Here is a 22,903-nt window from a genome sequence, read left to right as displayed (position 1 = left end):
ACTGGACAAGGGGCGGAACAAAATCAGCCATACAAGAGCAGGTTGACAAGTGTGCTACAAGTTCTTGCTATAGTTTTAAAACTACCGTAGACTATTGTAGACCATTGTAAGTAAGCTTATACTATGGTAATTTTCCTAGAGGCTTTTGTCAGTTAAGATTATATCCGCATTACCTATATGTTAGGTGTGTTGCATGCCTATTGGGTGTCATCTCATTTTGATCGCTTTGTATGTGTGTGCAACCAGTGGCTTACTATGCTCCCTTAGAAACTGAAAGTGGTGAACCATCTAGAAAGTGAGTGTTAATATATAAAAGGCCACGTAACCTAAGGAACATTTTCGTTTACATACTTAGTCTACTTCTCTTACTTAAAAATAATCACCATTTATAGCAAAACTGGAATTGTCATTGTTTAGTTCCCATGTTATTCGAAAATTGTTGATTTGGAATGTAAATAGAGGGATGATGTACTAAAATTAAAAACATCAAAGATTTATCATATAGTGCCAGAAAATGCAATTTCCTCAAAAAAGTAAAATTACAAAAAATACAAAACAAAAATATATCAAACATCACTTCAGTACATCTTCAAGCTTATATAAAACATTTTTCTTGCTAAACAACTTTTGCATTCATCAATTATAACAGGAAACTCTTGCCTTTGATCATGATGAAGGCCATTCAGTTGAGTACAAAATAACAACAATAATTGCATAGATTTTTTTGTATTTATACATATAACATGTACTTGTATAAAAATTAATTGTTTTGGTTCATAAAAGCATAGAAGTTATGTGAGCAGCTAATTTTTTTTACTTATAAAATGTAGTTTATATTTTTTAAGGATATGAAATACAGAATGTACTAACACTGAACGATGTGTGTTTCTAATTGTGTGCAAAACAAACCACCAAATGAAAAAAAAAAAACACACACACAAAGAGTTTCTCTCTTACACATTCAGTTATGTTTCTTCATTTATGTAATGTACCAAAACTACCAAACCATAGTTCTGGTAGAGGGCAACTCTATTTGCTGCACATTCTGCTCTAATGCAGGCGAGCTGTGTGAGAGATGCCACTTAAGAACAGTAAATGAAATGTTCATTAGTCTTTGGCCAAACAGCTGACTTGTTTGTACTTCCATTATTAGACTGCGTGCTTTTGTTCACAATCTTTGGAACTCAAACAATGACAAAAAGTAATTGTTACAAGAGTGCAGGATTTCTTAATTCAGTTTCTGCAGTCATGTTATACAATTCTAATGTTGCTGCAGTTTGTACTATTATAATTCTTTGCACATACCTGCTAAAATTAGCTCATTGTTTTTATTTATTGTCACCCTAAATTCTTTTAATTTTGAAGTAGATGAAAAAAATATTTGCGTGTCAGATTTGGTAGAGACAAAATTTAAAAGACCTAGAGTACAAATGAAATTTTAGTTGCGTGACAAAAACTGTATTTCTTGCAGCAACATGGCCTACAATTTGAGAACCAACTTCCACATTGCTTTAATAACCAGGAAATCTTGCTCTGATCTGTTGAAAAGTGCCCATATTAAGTGATATGTCTATTGTTGATGCAACACCAGAAATTATAACCCCAGGAAAGAATGTCTCTAAATTTATCTAGAAAATTCTCGAATGCCTACATATTCTTTTTTAATTTACAGTAAGATGAACCAAGTAATTGCTTCATTCATTTTCAGCTTGAGAAATATTACTGGAGTGCTCTCATGCTGCTTGTTAGAAATGTCGTTAAAAATCACAACAGAAGGATTAACAAATAAATTATTCTTATATTTTTGTATTTCACATAAATAGTAAACTTAAAATACGTTCATTAACTACTTTACACAGTTTTCTAAACACATACAATAGACAAAAGACAGTATAAAAATGTCCATCCTGCTCACTAATTGCACAAGACAGCATCAGTTTGTATCGATCCCAAAATAAAAGGAACCTATTTGAAAGTGGGCATTAATTTTGCCTTATGTAGTTCTTTTTGACATCTGCAACCATAAAGCTGACTAGATCTTCAATACCATACTTGTGCTTCCATCCCCAGTCAGAACGGGCTTCTGAATCATCAAATACTTGTGGCCAGGAGTCAGCTGCATGAAAAACAATTCTGTCATAAAAACTGAAAATGAAATTAGCTTACACATGACAAGATTACATGGTCACAGTTATTGAAAGCTTGGAGGATAATGACTTGTAAGTAATGGAATTGTTAGTTTTACTTTCAATGCTCCTTTTGAAACAGCTATCAATAATTTGCTTTCAATGCTCCTTTTGAAACAGCTATCAATAATTTGCACTATCTCCTAATACTAAAGACAAGAGTTTACATTCTCAAAACTCACAACCTATTACGATATTTCATACACTTTCACTCACCAAATTATAATCCTCCAAATTTTCAAGGCACAAAGAATTATCTACATTTGTTGTTACACTCCTATAATGTAATTACAATGCCAGAGAGAAAATACAGTGATTAATGATACTAACAAATTACCCGCCTGGATAGCCAAGCGCTTTAGCACGCTGCCTCTACGATTTGGGGAGATGCGCCGGCCCTAGATCCAGTCCAGATTAAATACAAAGGCCGGTGTGCTGGTGAGCCTGGATGTGGTTTTTAGGCAGTTTTCCACATCCGATTAGGTGTATACTGGGCTGCTACCCATATCCTGCCTCAGTTACACAATTCACGAACATTCAGAAAACTTTTGCACACATTCACGTGGGACAGCACTAGATGCAGACAGTTGGGGTATGCAAATTCCATCTTGAGGGGAGAAAAAGGAGTGGTGGCAGGAAGGGCATACAGCCGCTCTCGACCACTAACATTATCAGATTCAATAGTTAACTTGCTTACCCCATGAGGGCATGGAATAAAGACAAAGAAACAGGAGAATAACATTAAAAAATTAAATTAAAAGACTTTTTTAGCACAAAGTAAATAACATTTTTGTTACCTATGTTCTGCCGACTGTCAGGTTTGTATGTTATTTGAAATCCTGGCACATGTTTAGCAACATGTTCTGCCAATTCTTCTGGTGTAAAACTCATAGCAGTCACATTATAAACTCGTCGTTTTAGTTTCTCATCCGGTGTAATCATATATTGCCATAATGCTTGCATGCAATCATTGATATGCATCATAGGGAGGCGTGTATCCGGTCGAAGGTAACATTCATATTTCCCATTCTTCAGGGCTTCGTGGAAGATAGCCACAGCATAATCTGTAATTCATACAAAGTATCAAGATGTTACTCAAACAGCTAAATACAACAATCAATATCTAGGTAGGATGTGCAGAAAATAAGTGTTGTCAAGAGTCAAAAACCATAGCTTATATGTATATGTACAATACAGGAAAATCTGATATGGGATTCCCATGTCTCCCTAACCTTACAGCTAAATTGTGGCTAAGTGTGGGAGAATGGCTCTAATTATTGAAAATGGAGCAGATGCTATACATGAGTAACAGTTGACACAAAAAAAAAAAACTTAACTGTATCTTTAACTCATAATGTTGTTTATTTTACAAGGTTAGCACTGCCCAGGCTTGGTAAATCGCTGGAAAGACAGAGTTTGCGCTCTGTGACAGAAGGATATATATATCATTACTTCCGGCCATGTCATGGCAGTTGTGAATGAGCCAAGCTCTGGAGTGTTGACTGCAGAGTGCAAGCAGCAAGGCGTGTCAGCAGTGGATGTCGTCTGATGTCCTTCAGGTAAGAGAAGATGTGGTATCTGAGAATATATGGCTCACTGATGTTGTGGTGGAAGCTGTACCTGTAATTTCTAATGTGTTGGACATGGTAACTTATTGGGAGAGCCACTAGTAATCTGTTTAGCTTGTCTATTGAGGCACTTCTTTACCAGGTACTGGAAGGTGATGTCAGATAATTCTACCCTCACTTAGATCCCAGATCTACTGTGGGATTCCCATATCTCTCTAATCTGGGAGCACTCTGCAAAGTACTGGCTAGATGTGAGAGTCGGCTATTGTTGTTGTTGTGGTCTTCAGTCCAGACTGGTTTGATGCAGCTCTCCATGCTATTCTATCCTGTGCAAGCTTCTTCATCTCCCAGTGCCTACTGCAACCTACATCCTTCTGAATTTGCTTAGTGTATTCATGTCTTTGTCTCCCTCTACGATTTTTAGCCTCCATGCTGCCCTCCAATACTAAATTGGTGATACCTTGATGCCTCAGAACATGTCCTACCAAGCGATCCCTTCTTCTCAAGTTGTGCCACAAATTTCTCTTCTCCCCAATTCTATTCAATACCTCCTCATTAGTTATGTGATCTACCCGTCTAATCTGCAGCATACTTCTGTAGCACCACATTTTGAAAGCTTCTATTTTCTTCTTGTCTAAACTATTTATTGTCCACGTTTCACATCCATACATGGCTACACTCCATACAAATACTTTCAGAAATGACTTCCTGACACTTAAACCTATACTCGATGTTAACAAATTTCTCTTCTTCAGAAACACTACATTTTATATACTCTCTACTTCGACCATCATCAGTTATTTTGCTCCCCAAATAGCAAAACTCATTTTCTACTTTTAAGCATCTTATTTCCTAATCTAATTCACTCAGCATCATCTGATTTAATTCAACTACATTTTATCCTCGTTTTGCTTTTGTTGATGTTCATCTTATATCCTCCTTTCAAGACACTGTCCATTCCGTCCAATGCTCTTCCAGGTCCTTTGCTGTCTCTGACAGAATTACAATGTCATTGGCGAACCTCAAAGTTTTTATTTCTTCTCCATGGATTTTAATTCACATGGATTTTAATTCCTATTCAGAATTTTTCTTTTGTTTCCTTCACTGCTTGCTCAATATACAGATTGAATAACATCGGGGATAGGCTACAACCCTGTTTCATTCCCTTCCCAATCTCTGCTTCCCTTTCATGCCCCTCGACTCTTATAACTGCCATCTGGTTTCTGTACAAATTGTAAATAGCTTTTCGCTCCCGGTATTTGACCCCTGCCAACTTCAGAATTTGAGAGAGAGTATTCCAGTTAACATTGTCAAAAGCTTTCTGTGTGTCTACAAATGCTAGAAACATAGGTTTGCCTTTCCTTAATCTTTCTTCTAAGATAAGTCGTAAGGTCAGTATTGCCTCACGTGTTCCAGTGTTTCTACGGAATCCAAACTGATCTTCTCCAAAGTCAACTTCTACCAGTTTTTCCATTCGTCTGTAAAGAATTTGTGTTAGTATTTTGCAGCTATGACTTATTAAACTAATAGTTCGGTAATTTTCACATCTGTCAGCACCTGATTTCTTTGGGATTGGAATTATTATATTCTTCTTGAAGTCTGAGGGTATTTCGCCTGTCTCGTACATCTTGCTCACCAGATGGTGGAGTTCTGTCAGGGCTGGCTCTCCCAAGGCTATCAGTAGTTCTAATGGAATTTTTTTCTACTCCCAGGGCCTTGTTTCAAGTTAGGTCTTTCAGCACTGTGTCGGCAAATTACTGAAAATGGCACACCACATAAGAGTAACAGTTGTCACAGAATAAAAAACTCGATTGTATCTCTAACTCATAAGACTTTCTATTATTTCTCCATCAGGACGTGGAAATTATTGGTAAAACATTGTTTTCTGCTTGCTCCTGATAATGGGATTAAAAAAGCTGAAAATAGTGAATCCTACATTTTTTAAAATCTGTATGTCTGTGAACATTGTTGCAGGTTCTAACAAACCAGTTAACCTCCTCACTCCTGATTATTTAAAGAATCAAACTCTCATGTATGATACAGCTTCAAATATCTGATTACATTACATATTAGTTAATGTGTTAAATTTTTAAAATTAAGCATATAAGTGAACAAAGATTAGAAAATGTTTGAAATTATGTTTAAAGTTTTTTGGAAGTGCTCTCATTGTCAAATACTGGATGAGTATAGTCTGGGCAATTTTTACTTTATTTTAAGCAAAACTATTTTATCACACATCTCTGTGTTCATGACATTATACCTGCTGAACTGTGTGTCATACAATATAGTTTTGCAGGTACAATCAGTGGTGTACATAGATACTGCCAGCAAAACGCATTGCAAATAGAGTTAGTAATAAAGAAGTAATAAATTAAAAGGCCATGTGTGATGCTGAAGTTTTACTGTATGAACACCAAAAATGTAGTAAGCAATAAACTCTTTCCTTTGTATTGTGTGTGTGTGTGTGGGGGGGGGGGGGGGGGGGGCAGTGAGAAAAAAGTTTTGCAAGGTTTGAAATTATGTGTAAAATTTGTTGGAAGTCTCCAAGTGCTCCCATTCTCAAATACTGTGTGGATATAGTCTGGCTGATTTGTGCGCTACAAGTTACGCTGCCTCAAGCCACAATTATACACACAGAACAAAAAGAACCATTAATGTATGTTGTAATGAAACTTTTATTTCTTTCATTAAATGTATATTACTGTAATGTAACAATATTTAATTGAAATGTGAAACACCTCATGGTTCAAACTGATTGAAAATTTTATAAAAGGCAGATAAGAAAAGGCTTGAACATTTCATAAACAGTTATTACTGCATTAACTTCGAGCTGTTAATGACTACATATAACATTGTGGGAGAATGACAATTTGAACGCTGGTTTGAATGCAAATACATAACACTACTTGTGATGTTCTTTCTTATTTGGGCAATTTTCTCTGTTGTGACACTTTTTGTATCTTTTATTTCTGAAGCTTTGCCAGTGGCCTGTAAAACAATGCTCAGTGATTATATATTAAGGATGTGACAACATAATTCAGAATAGTTATTACACTTGTGTTTCCGGTTCAGCATTTTCTTACAGTCTGTATACAGTTTTTGTCTTCTGCCATTGGCTATCACATTTGTAATTGTGTCATAGGCCTATTTTTGATCTGCAACTAAAAGTTGTTTATTTGCGTTGAAAAAATGTGTGCAAGTCATCAGAACTGAACTGCTGCTCTCAGTAAATCTCTAAGATGAATGTCATATATAGGATATTATGGTGAAACCATAGCAAGATGAATGAGAGTTTTGTGGTTAACAGTTCAGCACATATCTTTCATTTTTATCAGAGCTTCGTTGAAAATGTTGGACAAAAATGGAATGGTATTATCATAGTTGGTGGTGGTGGTTGTTAGTGTTTAACGTCCCGTCGACAACGAGGTCATTAGAGACGGAGCGCAAGCTCGGGTTAGGGAAGGATTGGGAAGGAAATCGGCCGTGCCCTTTCAAAGGAACCATCCCGGCATTTGCCTGAAACGATTTAGGGAAATCACGGAAAACCTAAATCAGGATGGCCGGAGACGGGATTGAACCGTCGTCCTCCCGAATGAGAGTCCAGTGTGCTAACCACTGCGCCACCTCACTCGGTGGTATTATCATAGTTAATGGTATGGATACAGTGCAGAATGTCTTCACTCCAGTCCTTTCTGAATTTTTCCCATAGAATGTTAAAATTAGATGGCACACATGTGCTGCTTACAATCTATTTTCAGGGAGAACACTAAGATGAACAATGTTTCGATGCCGACTGAATCTCATTGCTTCTGATATATCGACCTGTCCGAAATTGAATAGGTTCACCTGTGTATGCATTAGGATTATCAACACTGAATACTGTCATATTGCTGTCCTTGTTTACACATTTGCATACATAATTTATTGGTTTGATGAGATTTCAATGTTCCACATTGATTAGCAGCTTAAATGTTGAAAGTCACTTCGCTTTTGCTGCCGGATTCTAAAATCAACTCAATTCAGTATTTTGGCGATCCAACTGTTTGCCATCTTCAGGAGAACACTGCTTCTGCTGATGAATCCCGCTGAGAACTGACGCGAGGCTGAAAATCGACATCCGGTATAGGCCTCTGTACCATACATGGTGCATGTGCTGCCCATCACAGTTGCTGCTCTCCAAGACTGAGCAGTTGGTGCCATCCTTAGTAGAACAATGGCTGCAACGATGTATCACACTCAGAAATGATTTTCAAACAGGCTGCACTGAAGAATGTTCTGTTTTGATGCTGGATAGTACAGGATTCCACATCCTGCTAAGAGGAAATCCATTGTCTCTAGTACTTAAATTATCCACCAACCTAATTTCAATTACCTTTTTATAGACACTGCACCAAAAATCAGAAGTGTTGGCAACTACACAGTTTCGTCAAATTTCATACTGTTATCCTCTTTTAAGCAGTGTTCTGCTACAGCTGATTTTTCTGACTGTTGACAGTGATGTTTAACACACCTGTTACGAACTGTGTGAATCGAACAGCTGATGTAAGCCTTCCCACATTGACATGGAATTTTGAATACACCGTGTTTCCTAAGCTCCAAATCATCTTTCACAGAGCCAAGTAATGCCCTAATCTTGGAAGATGGGTTAAAATTCCTTAAAATTCTTCCAATCTTAATCGATGTGCTCCCAGCATCAGGAAAAAAAGGCACCAATCTGCGTTTCTCTTCATGCACCTCCAATGATGGTCCAAACCCCATAGCCTGACGAATCTGCTGATCAGAGTATCCATCTTCCTTAAAAACAGCCATCAGATGCCTAAGTTCTCGGGTTAAGCTGTCCGCATCAGAAAGAGCATATGCTCTGTGTACCAAAGTCCTAAGGACGCCACTGTATTTGTGAGACGGATGACAACTCTTAGAATGCAGATACCTATCTGTGTGTGTCGGCTTTTGGTGAACACTATGTCCCAAAGTCCCATCTGGTTTTTTAGTAAACTGTAACATCCAAAAATGGAAGTATGCAATCACTTTCAACCCCCATGGCAAATTTAATGCTGGGATGAAGACAGTTGGAGTGGTCCAAACATCTATTAAGAGCATCACATCCATGTGGCCAGATGAAAAAGGTATCACCCACATATCTTTAGAAGCACATTGCTTGCAAAACTGAAGTTCTCAGTGCCATATCCTCGAAGTCCTCCATAAATAAATTAGCGATTATGGGTGATAAAGGACTACCCACAGCCACTCTGTCATTCTGTTCAAAAATGTTGCTGTTAAATAAAAAATACATGGATGTCAGCACATGATGACAGAGCTTCACCAACTCTTCATCTACTTTTTCACTAACCAAACTAAGGGACTCGTGTAAACAGAGATACCACACCAAAACTCACTAATAAATCTGAAGGACTCAGTCTCAAAGATTTCAATTGTTGAATAAAATCCATTGAATTGGAGATATGGTTTTCACAAATGCCAACAACTTATCATCTCTTCTCAGTCCATATGTATTCAGGCAGTCAAATCATATCGATCAGATGGAGCTTTGCTGAGCAATAGCAGTTCTGTTATTTCATCCCCAGTGAATGTGATTAAAAAGTCAGGATATCCATATGAATGCATGTGTCATGGCGTCTTGAACATATTCATGCACGTATTACAGGCTGCCAGTAAATGTTGCAGACTGCCAAGAAATGGTGCTGGAAGTATGACCATTTTGCCAAAATCACTGCTGTTCCAATCAGTTGCAATCACATCTCATCTTTGGTTCAAACAAATGAAGAGGAGACATGTAGATTCAATTTTCTGCATGCATGTGTATCACATATTGAAGACAGTTAATGGCACTGAAGACTATAATTTGTTCCATTTTGAGGTGTCATTACATGGTTTTAATAATAATTCATAACTCAAACTTTTTTTAATGAGTTGTTCACCTATAACAAGAAATAAAATGAAAGAAGTGACAAATGTAAATCTGATTTACAAGTGTCTGAAGGGTGACTTTCTTAATACGATAAAATGTGTGGAAACAAGAATAAATACAATTACCTTTATCTGGATTAGTTTGCATAATTGTTCTTGTGGTCTTCAGTCCAAAGACTGGTTTAATGCAACTCTCCAAGTTACTCTATCCTGTGCAAGCCTCTTCATCTCTAACTACTGCAACCTACATTCTTCTGTATCTGCTTAGTGTATTCATCTCTTTGCTTCCATCTATGATTTTTACCTCCACGCTTCCCTCCTGTAGTAACACGATTCACGTTTTCCGTCGCACTTCACATAGTGCAGACTGGGAACCGTCTGCTAGGCATGCCCGATGTGAATTGACTGGGCACAGCCTGTGCTGCCTGAGTTGTTGTTCCGCCGGCAGAGGGCGCGGCCGAATTCTCGCGTGCCCTCTGGTGAACGGGACTTTACTTGTGGCAACTACTGTCCGTGACACGCCATGCCGATATGTGCACCTCCCACGATCTTTCTGGTGGCTACTGCACTCCTCCTCCTCCTCCTCTTCGGGGTGGGGGGGTGGGGTGGGGGGGGTGAAGCCACTGTATCCACTGTGTCGGAAGGTGGAGCGTCGTGCAGTAGCGATGACCTCCACGTCCATTGGAAGGCTGGAGTCAGGGGGATCTGCCAACCCTCGGGCCGGAACCTTCAAATACAGTTGGAAATGACCCACATGAAGTGGCTCCCGGCGACCCACCACCGGAGCCCGGGTCAGAACGGGCGACAAGCCATCGAAGTCTGGATCCCAGTCCACCTCAGGAGGGGCAAGACCCAGTGGCAAGGACGATGGGGAAGGGACGACCACAGGTGAACCAGCCTCCTGAGAAACCGGGCCCGCGAGGGGGGCCGGCTCTCGCTGGGGCATCACTAACAATGGCGATGCCGGTGCTGGAGCTACTGGAGGCTGCCAAGGCTGAGAACCATAGCAGTGTGGCGGAGTCACAGGTGGGAGGGGCAGTAGCGTCCCCTGAGAAAACAACACAGGTGCCGGCAATGGGGAAACTGGCGCCCGAGGGGTCGGAGGGTGGTGCCCAAACGTGGACGTAGCTGATTTTGGTGACGACGTACCTCCCGGTCCCCCACCTGCAAGATATAGAGCCGGCGGCCATTGCAGCGCAAGACCACCGCCGGTATCCAACGTGGATTGCGACCAAACCCACGTGCTCAGAACGACATACCCAGTGGAAAACCGGGTACCCCGCTTTGCGAAGATTGGCGAGGACCAGGCCAGAGAAGGTGGAGCAGAGTCCTAGGTTGGCGCCCGTGGAGGAGCTCTGAGGGGCTGCGTTCTCCCATCGGTGTGGTCCAGTATGCCGTCAGGAAAAACGTCTACGCCTCCTCCGCAGGAAATTCGTGCACACACTTTTTCCATCTGCATCTTAAAGATGCGCACCATGCGCTCGGCTTCCCCATTCGATTGTGGATGAAAGGGGGGAGAGCAAATGTGCCGAATACCGAAGCGCCTACAAAAATCCTGGAAGGTCTGCGAAATAAACTGAGGTTCATTGTCCGATACCAGGGTGACTGGCAGACCTTCCACAGAAAAGATTTTTGCTAGTGCCTGGATTGCAACTTCTGAAGTGGTTGAGGAGCAGCGAACCACATATGGGAATTGGGAATAAGCAACAATGACAATGAGGCAAAAGCCATTGGGAAACGGGCGCGCAAAATCTATGTGAACACGTTCCCATGCCTGGGTTGCAGGCAGCCATGAAGAGAACGCTGACCTGGGAGACGCCTGTTGGCTCGTACACTGGGAACAGGCGGCCACCAAGTGCTCAATTTCTCTGTCAATACTGGGCCAGTACACATGTCTGCGAGCCAAGGTTTTAGCACGGGAAACACCCCAGTGCCCCTCATGTAATAACGTGAGGACCTCCCTGCGCAAACTTGCAGGAACAACCACGCGAGGAGCTGTATCATCGGTAGCCAGAAGGAAAACTCCTTCCAAGACTGAGAGGCGGTCTCGTAGAACAAATTAATTACGAAGAGGATCCGAGGCCCGGCCTGGAGGTCAGGATGACCACCCCTGCTGAACGAGGTGAACTACTTGCCGGAGAACTGGATCAGCTGCCCTTTCCCTGGTGACTCTAGAACTAGTGATCGGGAAGCCATCAACTGCTTGGTGGGACGCCACATCCAAATGAAAACACATAATTTTCTCCCGATCGAACTTAGGATCCGGGCCCACCGGAAGACGGGAAAGAGAGTCGGCGTTGGCATGCTGTCCAGTAGGGCAAAAATGAATGTCATAATGGTACTTAGAGAGGAACAAGGCCTAGTGCTGCAGTCTGTGGGCCGCCCTATCCGGAATCTGAGAGGCGGGGCCAAATAATGATATTAATGGCTTATGGTCAGTGATTAACTGAAACTTCATGCCATACAAGAAAAGGTGAAACTTGGTAACAGCATAGACAATGGCCAAAGCCTCTTTTTCGACCTTGGAGTAATGGGCCTGCGCGGGACTAAGAGTTTTAGACGCAAACGCTAGTGGCTGCTCGGAGCCATCCGCATTGCGATGGGCCAGGACTGCCTCCACCCCATACTGCGAAGCATCTGTATCCAGGACCAACGGCTTATTGGGGTCAAAAGTAGCCAAACAAGGCACTGACATGAGGAGGCCCTTAAACGAGGTGAACACTCGCTCGCATGCAGGCGACCAATCAAAAGGAACACCCTTGCGCAGATGGCAGTACAGGGGGCGGGCGATGGTGGAAGCAGGGGGATGAACCGGTGGTAATAGGCCATCTTGCCTTTAAAAGCTTGTAACTCCTTCAGCGAAGCGGGCTGCGAAAGGTCGACGATACCTTGGACCAAACTTCCTAGCCGCTGGATGCCGTGCCGAGAGATGGTGTAGCCCACATACTCAATGGATGGTTGGAAGAAGTTCGACTTACGCAGGTTGCAATGCAGGCCCACGGACCTGAATTTGAGAAAGAGGGTTCGAAGGTTGTGCAAGTGTTCCTTCATGCTGCGGCCTGTGACAATTATGTCGACCAGGTAATTAATACAATGACGGATTGTCAACGTGACGTGCTCAAGATAACGCTGAAATATCGCCGAGGCACTGGATATTCCAAAGGCCAACCACTGGTATTGGTAAAGGCCAAACGGGGTGTTGACGACCGCCAGCCATTTGGAGTCCTCATCAAGTGGTATCTGATGATAAGCCTCCGAAAGATCGATTTTCGAAAAATATTGGCCTGCCGCCACGGCGGAGAAGAATACATCAGAACGAGGCAAGGGATAGGTGTCCACCACCAATTGGTAATTAATGGTGGCCTTGAAATCACCACAAAGATTTAATTTTCCGAGGGTTTCCTGACACTAATGAGGGGTGAAGCCCACTCACTAGAAGAAATGGGAAGAACGATCCCGAGGGCTGTCAGCCGGTCTAGCTCTGCTTTTGCCCGAGGGCAGAGAGCCAAGGGGATCTGCCTCGCTCGTAGAAAACACAGGCGAGCCGACGCCTTCAACGTTAAGTGAGCTTCAAAGTCTGAAACATGCCCCAGGCCCTCTTCAAAGATATCCTTAAAGCATGGTGTCTGTGATAGAAAAACCGAAAGCTTGAAAGGCATCCAATCCAAAAAGGTTAGCGGAGCTCGCATCACTGACAACAGTAAAAGTAAGAGGCCCAGTGACTGATTTGTAAGTAACGTCGGTAGTCTATTGACCCAGTAGGGGAATGAACTGTTTACCATAACCGCGTAGATGCTGTTAAACTGGCGCCAACGGGGGCGACCCAAGGTTGGAGTAACTTTGTGCATTCAACAAGGAAACTGCCGCGCCCGTATCTACTTGCAGTTGTAATCGGCGCGACCAAACCGACACCTCGATAAAGAGTTTCTGTGTCGATGCGTCGGGAGCCTGGCCCGATGAAACTTCCTGAATGTCAACATCCGTGTTCTCTGTACCTGCTTCCTTCGATTCTTTTGAGGCTGAGTGGAAAACTTTAGCAATGTGTCCCTTTTTATGACATTTGCACCAACCGGCTAAACGCTGGGGGCACTCTGACCGATCATGAGGGATATAGCACGATGCACAAGACGGTAACAGGGGCCGGCGGCCGGAACTCTGTTTACGCGCCGTGCGGGAGCGGCCGTAACGGCCGGATTGTACCGCTCGCATGAAGTCCACCCCGGACGCACTGGAAGCGGCCGCGCCGCCCTGAACCGCCGCGACGTCACACCACGCTTCCAACTGTTAACCTGCAGCATGAGAGACTTCATAAGATTGAGCAATGGACAGGACTTCCTCAAGGGAAGGGTCTTCCAACTGCAGGGCCCGTTGTCGGACCTCCCCATCAGGGGCCGAACGAACAATGACGTCGCGCACCATAATGTGGGAATACGACTCTCGCGACTGCTCCGTGACAAAATGACACTTGCGACTAAGACCATGCAGGGCAGCGGCCCACACCCGGTACCACTGATGTGGCTGTTTCTTGCATTGATAGAACTCGACCCTAGCCGCCACAACATGCGCGTGGCGACGATAATATGAAGACAGCAGTGAACACAATGCGTCAAAAGACAAGGACGAGGGTTCCTGCAATGGCGCTAGCTGCTGCAAAACTTGATACAGCGAGGGAGATATCCAAGACAAGAAAAGAGCACGACATACCTCCACAACGGCAACATGAAATGCCTGGAAATGCTGCTGAAGGCGATGTTCATATGCGTCCCGATCCTCCGCCGTCTCGTCATACGGGGGAAAGGGAGGGGGGAACGGCGCTGGAGCAGACTGCGTGGAGAGCAACGTCGGAAGCACTTGTTTCATGGTTGCCATGAGCTCCGTCTGCTGCTCAACCAAAACCCGCACTAAATCCTCCATGCTGTGGATAAGCTGCGAAACCAGAACAATGACGCAACATGCGAAAGAATGATCCGATCCTCGTCGCCTATTGTGTAGCAACACGATTCACGTTTTCCGTCGCACTTCACATAGTGTAGACCGGGAACTGTCTGCTAGGCATGCCCGATGTGAACTGACTGGGCACAGCCCGTGTTGCCTGAGTAGTTGTTGTTCCGCCGGCAGAGGGCGCGGCCGAATTCTCCCGTGCCCTCTGATGGACGGGACTTTACTTGCAGCAACTACTGTCCGTGACGCGCCGTGCTGATGTGCGCCTCCCGCGATCTTTCTGGTGGCTACTGCACCTCCAATACTAAATTGGTGCTCCCTTGATGCCTCAGAATGTGTCCAACCAACCGATCCCTTCTTCTAGTCAAGTTGTGCCACAAATTGCTCTTCATCCCAATTCTATTCAGTACCTCCTCATTAGTTACATCATCTACCTATCTAATACTCAGCATTCATCTGTAGCACCACATTTCAAAAGCTTCTATTCTCTTCTAGTGTAAACTGTTTATCATCCATGTTACACTTCAATACATTACTACACTCCTTAAAAATACTTTCAGAAAAGACTTCCAAACACTTGAATCTATACTCAATGTTAACAAATTTCACTTCTTCAGAAACGCTTTCCTTGCCATCGCCAGTCTGCATTTTATATCCCCTCTGCTTTGACCACCATCCATTATTTTGCTGCCCAAATAGCAAAACTCATCTACTACTTTAAGTGTCTCATTTCCTAATCTAATTCTCTCAGCATTGCCTGATTTTGTTTGACTACATTCCACTATCCTCATTTTACTTTTCTGATGTGCATCTTACATCCTCCTTTCAAAACACTGTCCCTTCCGTTCAACTGCTCTTCCACGTCCTTTGCTGTTTATGACAGAATTACAATGTCATTGGTAAACGTCAAAGTTTTTATTTCTTTTCCTTGGAGTTTAATTCCTACTCTAAATTTTTTTTGGTTTCCTTTACAGCTTGCTCAAAGTACAAATTGAATAACATTGGGGATAGTCTACAACCCTGTCTCATTCCCTTCTCAACTACTGCTTCCCTGTCAAGCCCATTAACTCTTGTACCTGCTATGTGGTTTCTGCACAAATTGTAAATAGTCTTTTGATCCCTGTATTTTACTCCTGCTACCACCATAATTTGAAAGAGAGTATTCCAGTCAACATTGCCAAAAGCTTTCTCTATGTCTACAAATGCTAGAAACATAGGTTTGCCTTTCCTTAACCTACTGTTGAAGATAAATTGTAGCGTCAGTGTCGGTCCCGTGCATTTCTACGGAATCAAGACTGATCTTCCCAGAGATCAGCTTCTACCAATTTTTCCTTTCGCCTGTAAAGAATTAATGCTAGCAGTTTAGAACCCTGACTTATTAAACTGATAGTTCAGTAATTTTCACACCATTCATCACTTGCTTTCTTTGGAATTGGAATTATTATATTCTTCTTGAAGTCTAATGGTATTTCGCCTATCTCATACATCTTGCTCGCCAGATGGAAGAGTTTTGTCATGGCTGGCTCTCCCAAGGCTATCAGTAGTTCTAATGGAATGTTGTCTACCCCTGGGGCCTTGTTTTGACTTAGGTCTGTCAAATTCTTCTCGCAGTATTACATCTCCTATTTCAACTTCATATACATCCCCTTCCATTTCCATAATATTGCCCTCAAGCACACTGCCCTTGTATAGACCCTCTATATACTCCTTCCACCTTTCTACTTTCCCTTCTTTGCTTAGGATGGGTTTTCCATCTGAGCTTTTGATATTCATACAGGTGGTTCTCTTTTCTCCAAAGGTCTCTTTAATTTTCCTGTTCAGCATCTATCTTACCTGTAGTGATATGTTTTTCTACGTCCTTACATTACTGTTACTGCTTAGCCATTTTGCACTTTCTGTCGATCTCATTTTTGAGGCATTTGTACACCTTTTCACCTGCTTTATTTACTGCATTTTTATATTTTCTCCTTTCATCAATTAAATTCAATGTCTCTTGTGTTAACCAAGGATTTTTACAGGCCTTCGTCTTTTTACCTTCTTGATCCTGTGCTGCCTTCACTATTTCGTCTCTCAGAACTACCCATGCTGCTTCTACTTTATTCCCTTCCCCTTCTCTTGTCATTTATACCCTAATGCTCCCTGTGAAACTCTCTACAACCTCTGGTTCTTTCAGTTTATCCAGGTCCCATCTCCTTAACTTCCTTCCTTTTTGCAGTTTCTTCAGTTTTAATCTACAATTCATTACCAATAAATTGTCAGCGTCCACATCTGCCCCTGCCCCCCATGAGCCACAGACCCTGCTGTCGGTGGAGAGGCTTGAATGCCTCAGCGATACACTTGGCCACACCGTATGTGCAACCACAATGGAGGGGTATCTGTTGAGAGGCCAGACAAATATGTGGTTCCTGAAGAGGGGTAGCAGCCTTTTCAGTAGTTGCAGGGCAACAGTCTGGGTGATTGATTGAAGTGGCCTTACAACATCGACCAAAACAGAATTGCCGTGTTGGTAATGCAAACAGCAGAAGACAATGGGAAACTACAGCTGTAAGTTTTCCCAAGGGGATGCAGGTCTACTGTATAGTTATATGATGATAGCAACCTCCTGAGTAAAATATTTCACAGGTAAAATAGTCCCCCATTCAGATCTCTGGGCAGGGACTACTCAGGAGGACATCATTATCAGGAGAAACTAAACTGGCATTCTATGATCGGGGCGTGGAATGTCATATCCCTTAATTCAGCAGGTAGGTTAGAAAATTTAAAAAGGGAAATGGATAGGTTAAAGTTAGATATAGTGGGAATTAGAAGTTCGGTGCCAGGAGGAGCAAGACTTCTGGTCAGGTGAATACAGGGTTATAAATACAAAATCAAATATGGGTAATTCAGGAGTAGATTCAATAATGAATAAAAAAGTAGGAATGCAGAAAGCTACTACAAACAGCATAGTGAATGCATTATTGTAGCCAAGATAAACAAGAAGCCCACGTCTACCACAGTAGTAGAAGTTTATATGCCAACTAGCTCTGCAGATGATGAAGAGACTGAAGATATGTACGAGGGTGGTTTGAAAAGTCTCGAAATCACCACAAGAAGTCAGTGCTAGCACAACGAATTGTTCACATGATTTTCATTGGACTGTTGCCTGTAAACATGTGCCTCGTCAGTGCTCTTGGAAGAGAGCTGTGGCAGTGATGTGGCATTGTTCCTGCATAGCGATTTGCAAAGATGAAAAAAAAAAAAAAAAAAAAAAAAAACTCCTGAAAAATTGTATCATGCATACTACATTCTTCTCCAACTATAACAATCATTTCTTCATTGATGGTGAGAGTGTTGTAGCATCTGATTGGTGTTTCTTTGACTATTGTAAGGATTGTGTAATTATCTGCCAGCAAGTGATAAATTTATCTTTTTAACAATTTTATTAAGGCGCTGCAAAGTTGATATAAAATGATATGTGGTGCTTGGATTCACATGGCATCACTGGTCAACTTGCACATCGTTGTCACCCATGAAGTAGGTTCGTAGAAATTTATGTTCAGCATCTGAAATCAGAAAAAGTTATTGTATGTGTCATGTACCCAACATTGGCCTACAGGTATTGGCAACCCCTCAGATACTGAAGTATCATTGGGTTGAATATGTACAAGGCGTTGCCATCCCGGACTGTGTAGATCACAAGAAGGACAGCAGACAGCAGGACAAGTGCCACTGGAGGTCCTCTGTGCCGGGGACCCACTTCCTCTGCTGTGTCATGTGTGTGGAATTGGATCGGCAGTATAGGGCGGAGCAAGCCAACATGTCAGCAGTTCGCTCCCCCACAGCTCTGGCCCATTGATAAGAGCCCGGTCAGAATCCACTGCAGCAGGACCTACAACTTTCCAGCAATAGCCCGAGACAAATCTGTCAGCCAAGTACGCTGAATGATCAATGCCTGTTGTTAAGGATTATCTGTGGTGTAGTCTTCATGTCCCACTGTGTGTTCCAGACATATGCCTGTTACTGTCTGAGAAGTTTTATTATTTTTTATTGAGAAGAGTTTTTCCTTTGTTATTAAATATCTCTACTGTGGTCGTAATAAACCCTTGTTCTTGTTTATTTTGTCTTATTACTTTTTATCAAGCAACTCCTCATTCAAGATCTAGCACTATGCAACGATATATTTAGGAGGAGGAGGAGATTAGTGTTTAAGAACCCCAAGACAATGAGATGGTGCACAAGCTCGGATTAGGGAAGGATGTGGAAGAAAATTGGCCGTGCCCTTTCAAAGGAACCATCCCGGCCTTTGCCTGAAGCAATTTAGGGAAATCATGGAGAATCTAAATCAGAATGGCTGGACGCAGGTTTGAACTGTCATCCTCCTGAATGTGAGTCCAAAGTGTTAACCACTGCATCACTTCAATCAATGCAATAATATATTTGTCACTGAATTTTGACAGTTGACACATTAATTGTGGAATACGTTACCAGCTCAAAAGAATGTCATTTGAAATGCCTAATCATATCTGCAAATGTTATGTAAAAACTACTTCAAATCTACTCGATTTTCCTGAATTAATTGATCACAGGGGTTCAGGTGGTGGTGCAAGTCAGAACACTAAGTCTGCAATTTGCACAGTACATTCCTGGTGTTTCATTGTTGTTCTTTCATGCACCACAATGCTCAACACCTTATCCATTTTTCCAATGTTTATGCTTTTAGTTGTAATTAACGTTGTACTGAAATGCACCAATATTCTAGTCTGTTCACATTGTTTGTCAAGATCAAATTGTTTATAAATGTTCTGCTTTCACTCTTTCTGTCTGCTCTTTTGATTCCAATGTGTGCGATTGAGTTGCTGGTAAATGTACTGCTTTGACTCTTACTGTTTGTAACTTTTCTGATTCCGATGCATGTGTTTGAGCAACTCCTAAACTATCTGCTTCATTGCTTCTCGTCATTCCTCGCTTGTTTGAGAAGCTTTTAAGCATTTCATTTCGTGCTCTGCTTGTAGATCTACCAACTGATGCATGTTTATGGGGTGTAATTATTTTAACAGAGAAAGGAACAACAACTGCAAGCAAAGCAACATATTGTTAATTAATTTAGAAGAGTACTTTTTAACGTTTTTAAATGAACAATGTCACTTAACCAATTTAAAACACAATGTTTATACAATTAAAATTAATGAATATTACTCTTGGCCAATGTAAGGCTTGACCTGTTTCACTGAAAGTAAGAATGGCGTAAGATATTACAGAAGGTGAACAAACAATTAAATATTCATTTATATATATTAGATGTGACTAGTGCTGAACCTTGGCAAAGCACTTCAGGCTACAAATGTAACATATGTATTAAAGAGACTGCCTACACTATGCTTGTCCATCCTTTTTAGGATTACTGCTGTGTGGTCTCGGATCCTTACCAGACAGGATTAACAGAGTACACCAAGGAAGTTCAACAAAGAGCAGCACATTTTGTATTATCACGAAATAGGGGAGTGTGTCATGGACACGATACAAGATTTGGGATGGACACCATTAAAACAATGGCATTTTTCGTTGCAGCAGAATCTTCTCACAAAATTTCAATCACCAACTTTCTCCTCCGAATGCAAAAATATTTTGTTGACGCCAACCAAGGGAGAAACAATCATCATAATAAAATAAGGTAAATCAGAGCCCGTATAGAAAGATATAGGTGTTCGTTTTTTCCGCAGTCTGTTTAAGAGTGGGACAATTGAGAATTATTGTGGAGGTGGTTCGATGAACCCTCTGCCAGGCACTTAAGTGTGATTTGCACATAGTATCCATGTAGATGTAGACGTTATGCTCACAGCAGGCTGAGGCAGGCTTAAATGATTCTAAGAGTCAGAATCTGGACTTGAAATGGCTTGTTCGTATGCTGATAAAATGGTAGCAAAGCCATGTAGCAATTCAATATTGTTATTTAACAGTCAGGTACTGTACGATTCATAAAACATTGGTCCAGAGGGTGGCAGACATTGGCTCACCATCTGAAGTGCGGGTTGATGAATATCTCACATATTTGTTCCCAACAAAGTTATCTGTTAAGTAACCCAAGAATAATAACAACAAAATGGCGTAAAACTCGAGATTCGGCTACTATGGGATCTGCCCTGGTCAATCCCCTTAACCCTCTGTCGTGTTAGTTAAGGACATAATGCCTACTTCTTAAGAGTCACCTATTGCACACACATTTACAGGAAGAGTAAGCATGTGCAAATATCACATTATGGAAGCAATACAGTCAGTCTGGAGGGGGTTATTTGCTGTTCATTGACAGGGCAGTTGTTGCCAGGTAAGAAAGGAGGAAACAAGGTCTGCTACAATTCTCTTCATCGAAAGGAACTGAGATAAGTAGTTTATGCAAACCTGAAGGCTCAAAAGCATGTTTGTAATGCTATTCAGCATTACAATAAAATCCAACTGCTACACAGTACTGCACAACTGAAGAATCTATTTAGAGAAAAAACAGTAATTCTCTGTCTTTATGTCAGACTCATTTTATACTATTATTTACATGAAATTGCTTCCCCATTTATTTTCCTTGATTTAAGAAGACAGAAAACTGCTTTCTACGTGTCCCACATCATTGCGTCTCTATGAAAAGAATAGATTGCTATGCACCATATAGCGGAGGTGTTGGGTTGCAGACAGGCACAACAAAAAGACTAATAAACACACAAGCTTTCAGTCAGAAGGCCTTCTTCTGAACGTCAAAAGAGAATATGCAATTGATTAGGAGGACAGGCATATTCAAGTGAATGTCTACAGTTCAGAACAATTGCTCTATCTGATAACTAATGTAGTTCAAAAACACAATGAGAAAAGAAATCTGAGATACTGTTGTAGGTTCCATAATAAGAATCCCAATTGTCAACAAGTTGAAGTATGCACAATTGTTATATGCTTTGTATTGGATAATGTTCTCTGCAATATCAAATGGCATAAGTTTTCTATTCGGTCTTGCCAACAGTGCAGTGATCGTGTAGGTATAAAATAATAATGAGACTCATTTAAATCAAGGCATACATCTGCGTGTAACAATCATCAGCTATACTTGCTGAATTTCATGAATTGATGAGATAGACAAAATAGGCACTGTGCTGTCAGTGAATTTCCTGGAGTGAGGACTGTTTATAAGCGTCTTGGGTATCATGTACAGCTAGTAAAATTTTATGGTTATTCCTTGAAGGAGCTGCTTATTGTCATCAGTCAGGAATACATTATGCTAGCAAACAACAATTCATGGAGTCACCTGATGATATTATGACACCATGTAATACATTCCTTCTTAAGAGTGGAGGAAATATTTAGCAAATTTTATGTACATTAGGAGAGCCTAGTATATAGCCACTTCCAGATAAAGCAAGTGATTGCAAAAAGAAGAATATCTCCTGAACCCTCATTCAAAACACTAAACTAAGCCACCATCATATTTTCTTCCACTTCTTTAACTTCTTATAAGTTATTTTCCTTCCTTTCTAATCAAATAATACCATGTCTTTACAGAATTTAAAATTGTGGTCTTTGGTTTCTCAAACACAAAGTTTAGTATCTACTCTTATTTTAGGCTCAAGTGCAATTCCTGTTAACAGTTAATATGAATCTAAGTTATGTCATTGTATCAAAGACATAATTTCATGTGAACTACTGATAACACAAATAAACTATGAGAAAAATAACTGTTGTCCCCATACCTGTTGTGCCACCTCCAGGGGGATCACTTGAAATTACACCAGGAAAACGAAGACATCTGAAATCCAAACCAAACCGATGATGATAGTATTCTCCAAGAAGTTCAGCATGAACTTTTGACACACCATATATCGTCTTTGGTCGTTGTATAGTCACATTTGGAGTAGGTAAGCGAGGTGATTCTGGACCAAAAGCACCAATAGTGCTTGGAACAAACAGCTTCAATTTGTACTGTTTTGCCAGTTCAATGACATTGTGTACACCTGTTAGTAAGAAATGATGTTATTCAGTACTTAATTTGTCAAAATTAAACTAGGAACAAATTTACTGCTATTCATTTGACATAATGACAAGTGGGAACATGTGCTGTGATAGTTTTCAAATTAACACTGCAAATAATGGAAATACGGAAGAGTCCGATCCCGCCCATCTGCTTTGAACCATGACATCACAAATATGGCGGAAACAAAAACAAACACACACACTTTCCACAAGAAGCCTAATGACACTAACGGGACAAGCGCGGGAAATGGGGTGTTTTGGGTGGGGGGCAAACTAAATATAAACAAATTTAGACGC

General features: G+C 41.4%; 1 protein-coding gene across 4 annotated transcripts in view; it reads right to left on the bottom strand.

Annotated features, from left to right (window-relative positions):
• Positions 1-493: 493 nt before the first annotated feature.
• Positions 494-22,903, bottom strand: part of LOC126235731 (L-threonine 3-dehydrogenase, mitochondrial) — a 218,133-nt gene continuing 195,723 nt past the window's right edge. For 2 of the 4 annotated variants that reach the window (XR_007544804.1, XR_007544803.1), the window contains one exon: positions 22,449-22,587. Coding sequence is in view for 2 of the 4 variants with exons in the window: in XM_049944507.1 (XP_049800464.1) it covers positions 1,983-2,116; positions 2,984-3,250; positions 22,327-22,587 (662 nt within the window). In the remaining 2 variants the exon portion in view is untranslated. Of the gene's footprint in view, positions 2,117-2,983; positions 3,251-22,326; positions 22,588-22,903 lie in introns of those variants that run through there. The other 2 variants (XM_049944507.1, XM_049944506.1) reach the window with 2 other exon arrangements.

The sequence above is a fragment of the Schistocerca nitens genome, chromosome 2 (genome assembly GCF_023898315.1).
Source record: "Schistocerca nitens isolate TAMUIC-IGC-003100 chromosome 2, iqSchNite1.1, whole genome shotgun sequence".
In the NCBI taxonomy this organism is placed as follows: Eukaryota; Metazoa; Arthropoda; class Insecta; order Orthoptera; family Acrididae; genus Schistocerca; species Schistocerca nitens.
Note: the sequence above shows the minus strand (reverse complement) of the source record. Positions and strands in the feature narration are given on the sequence as shown.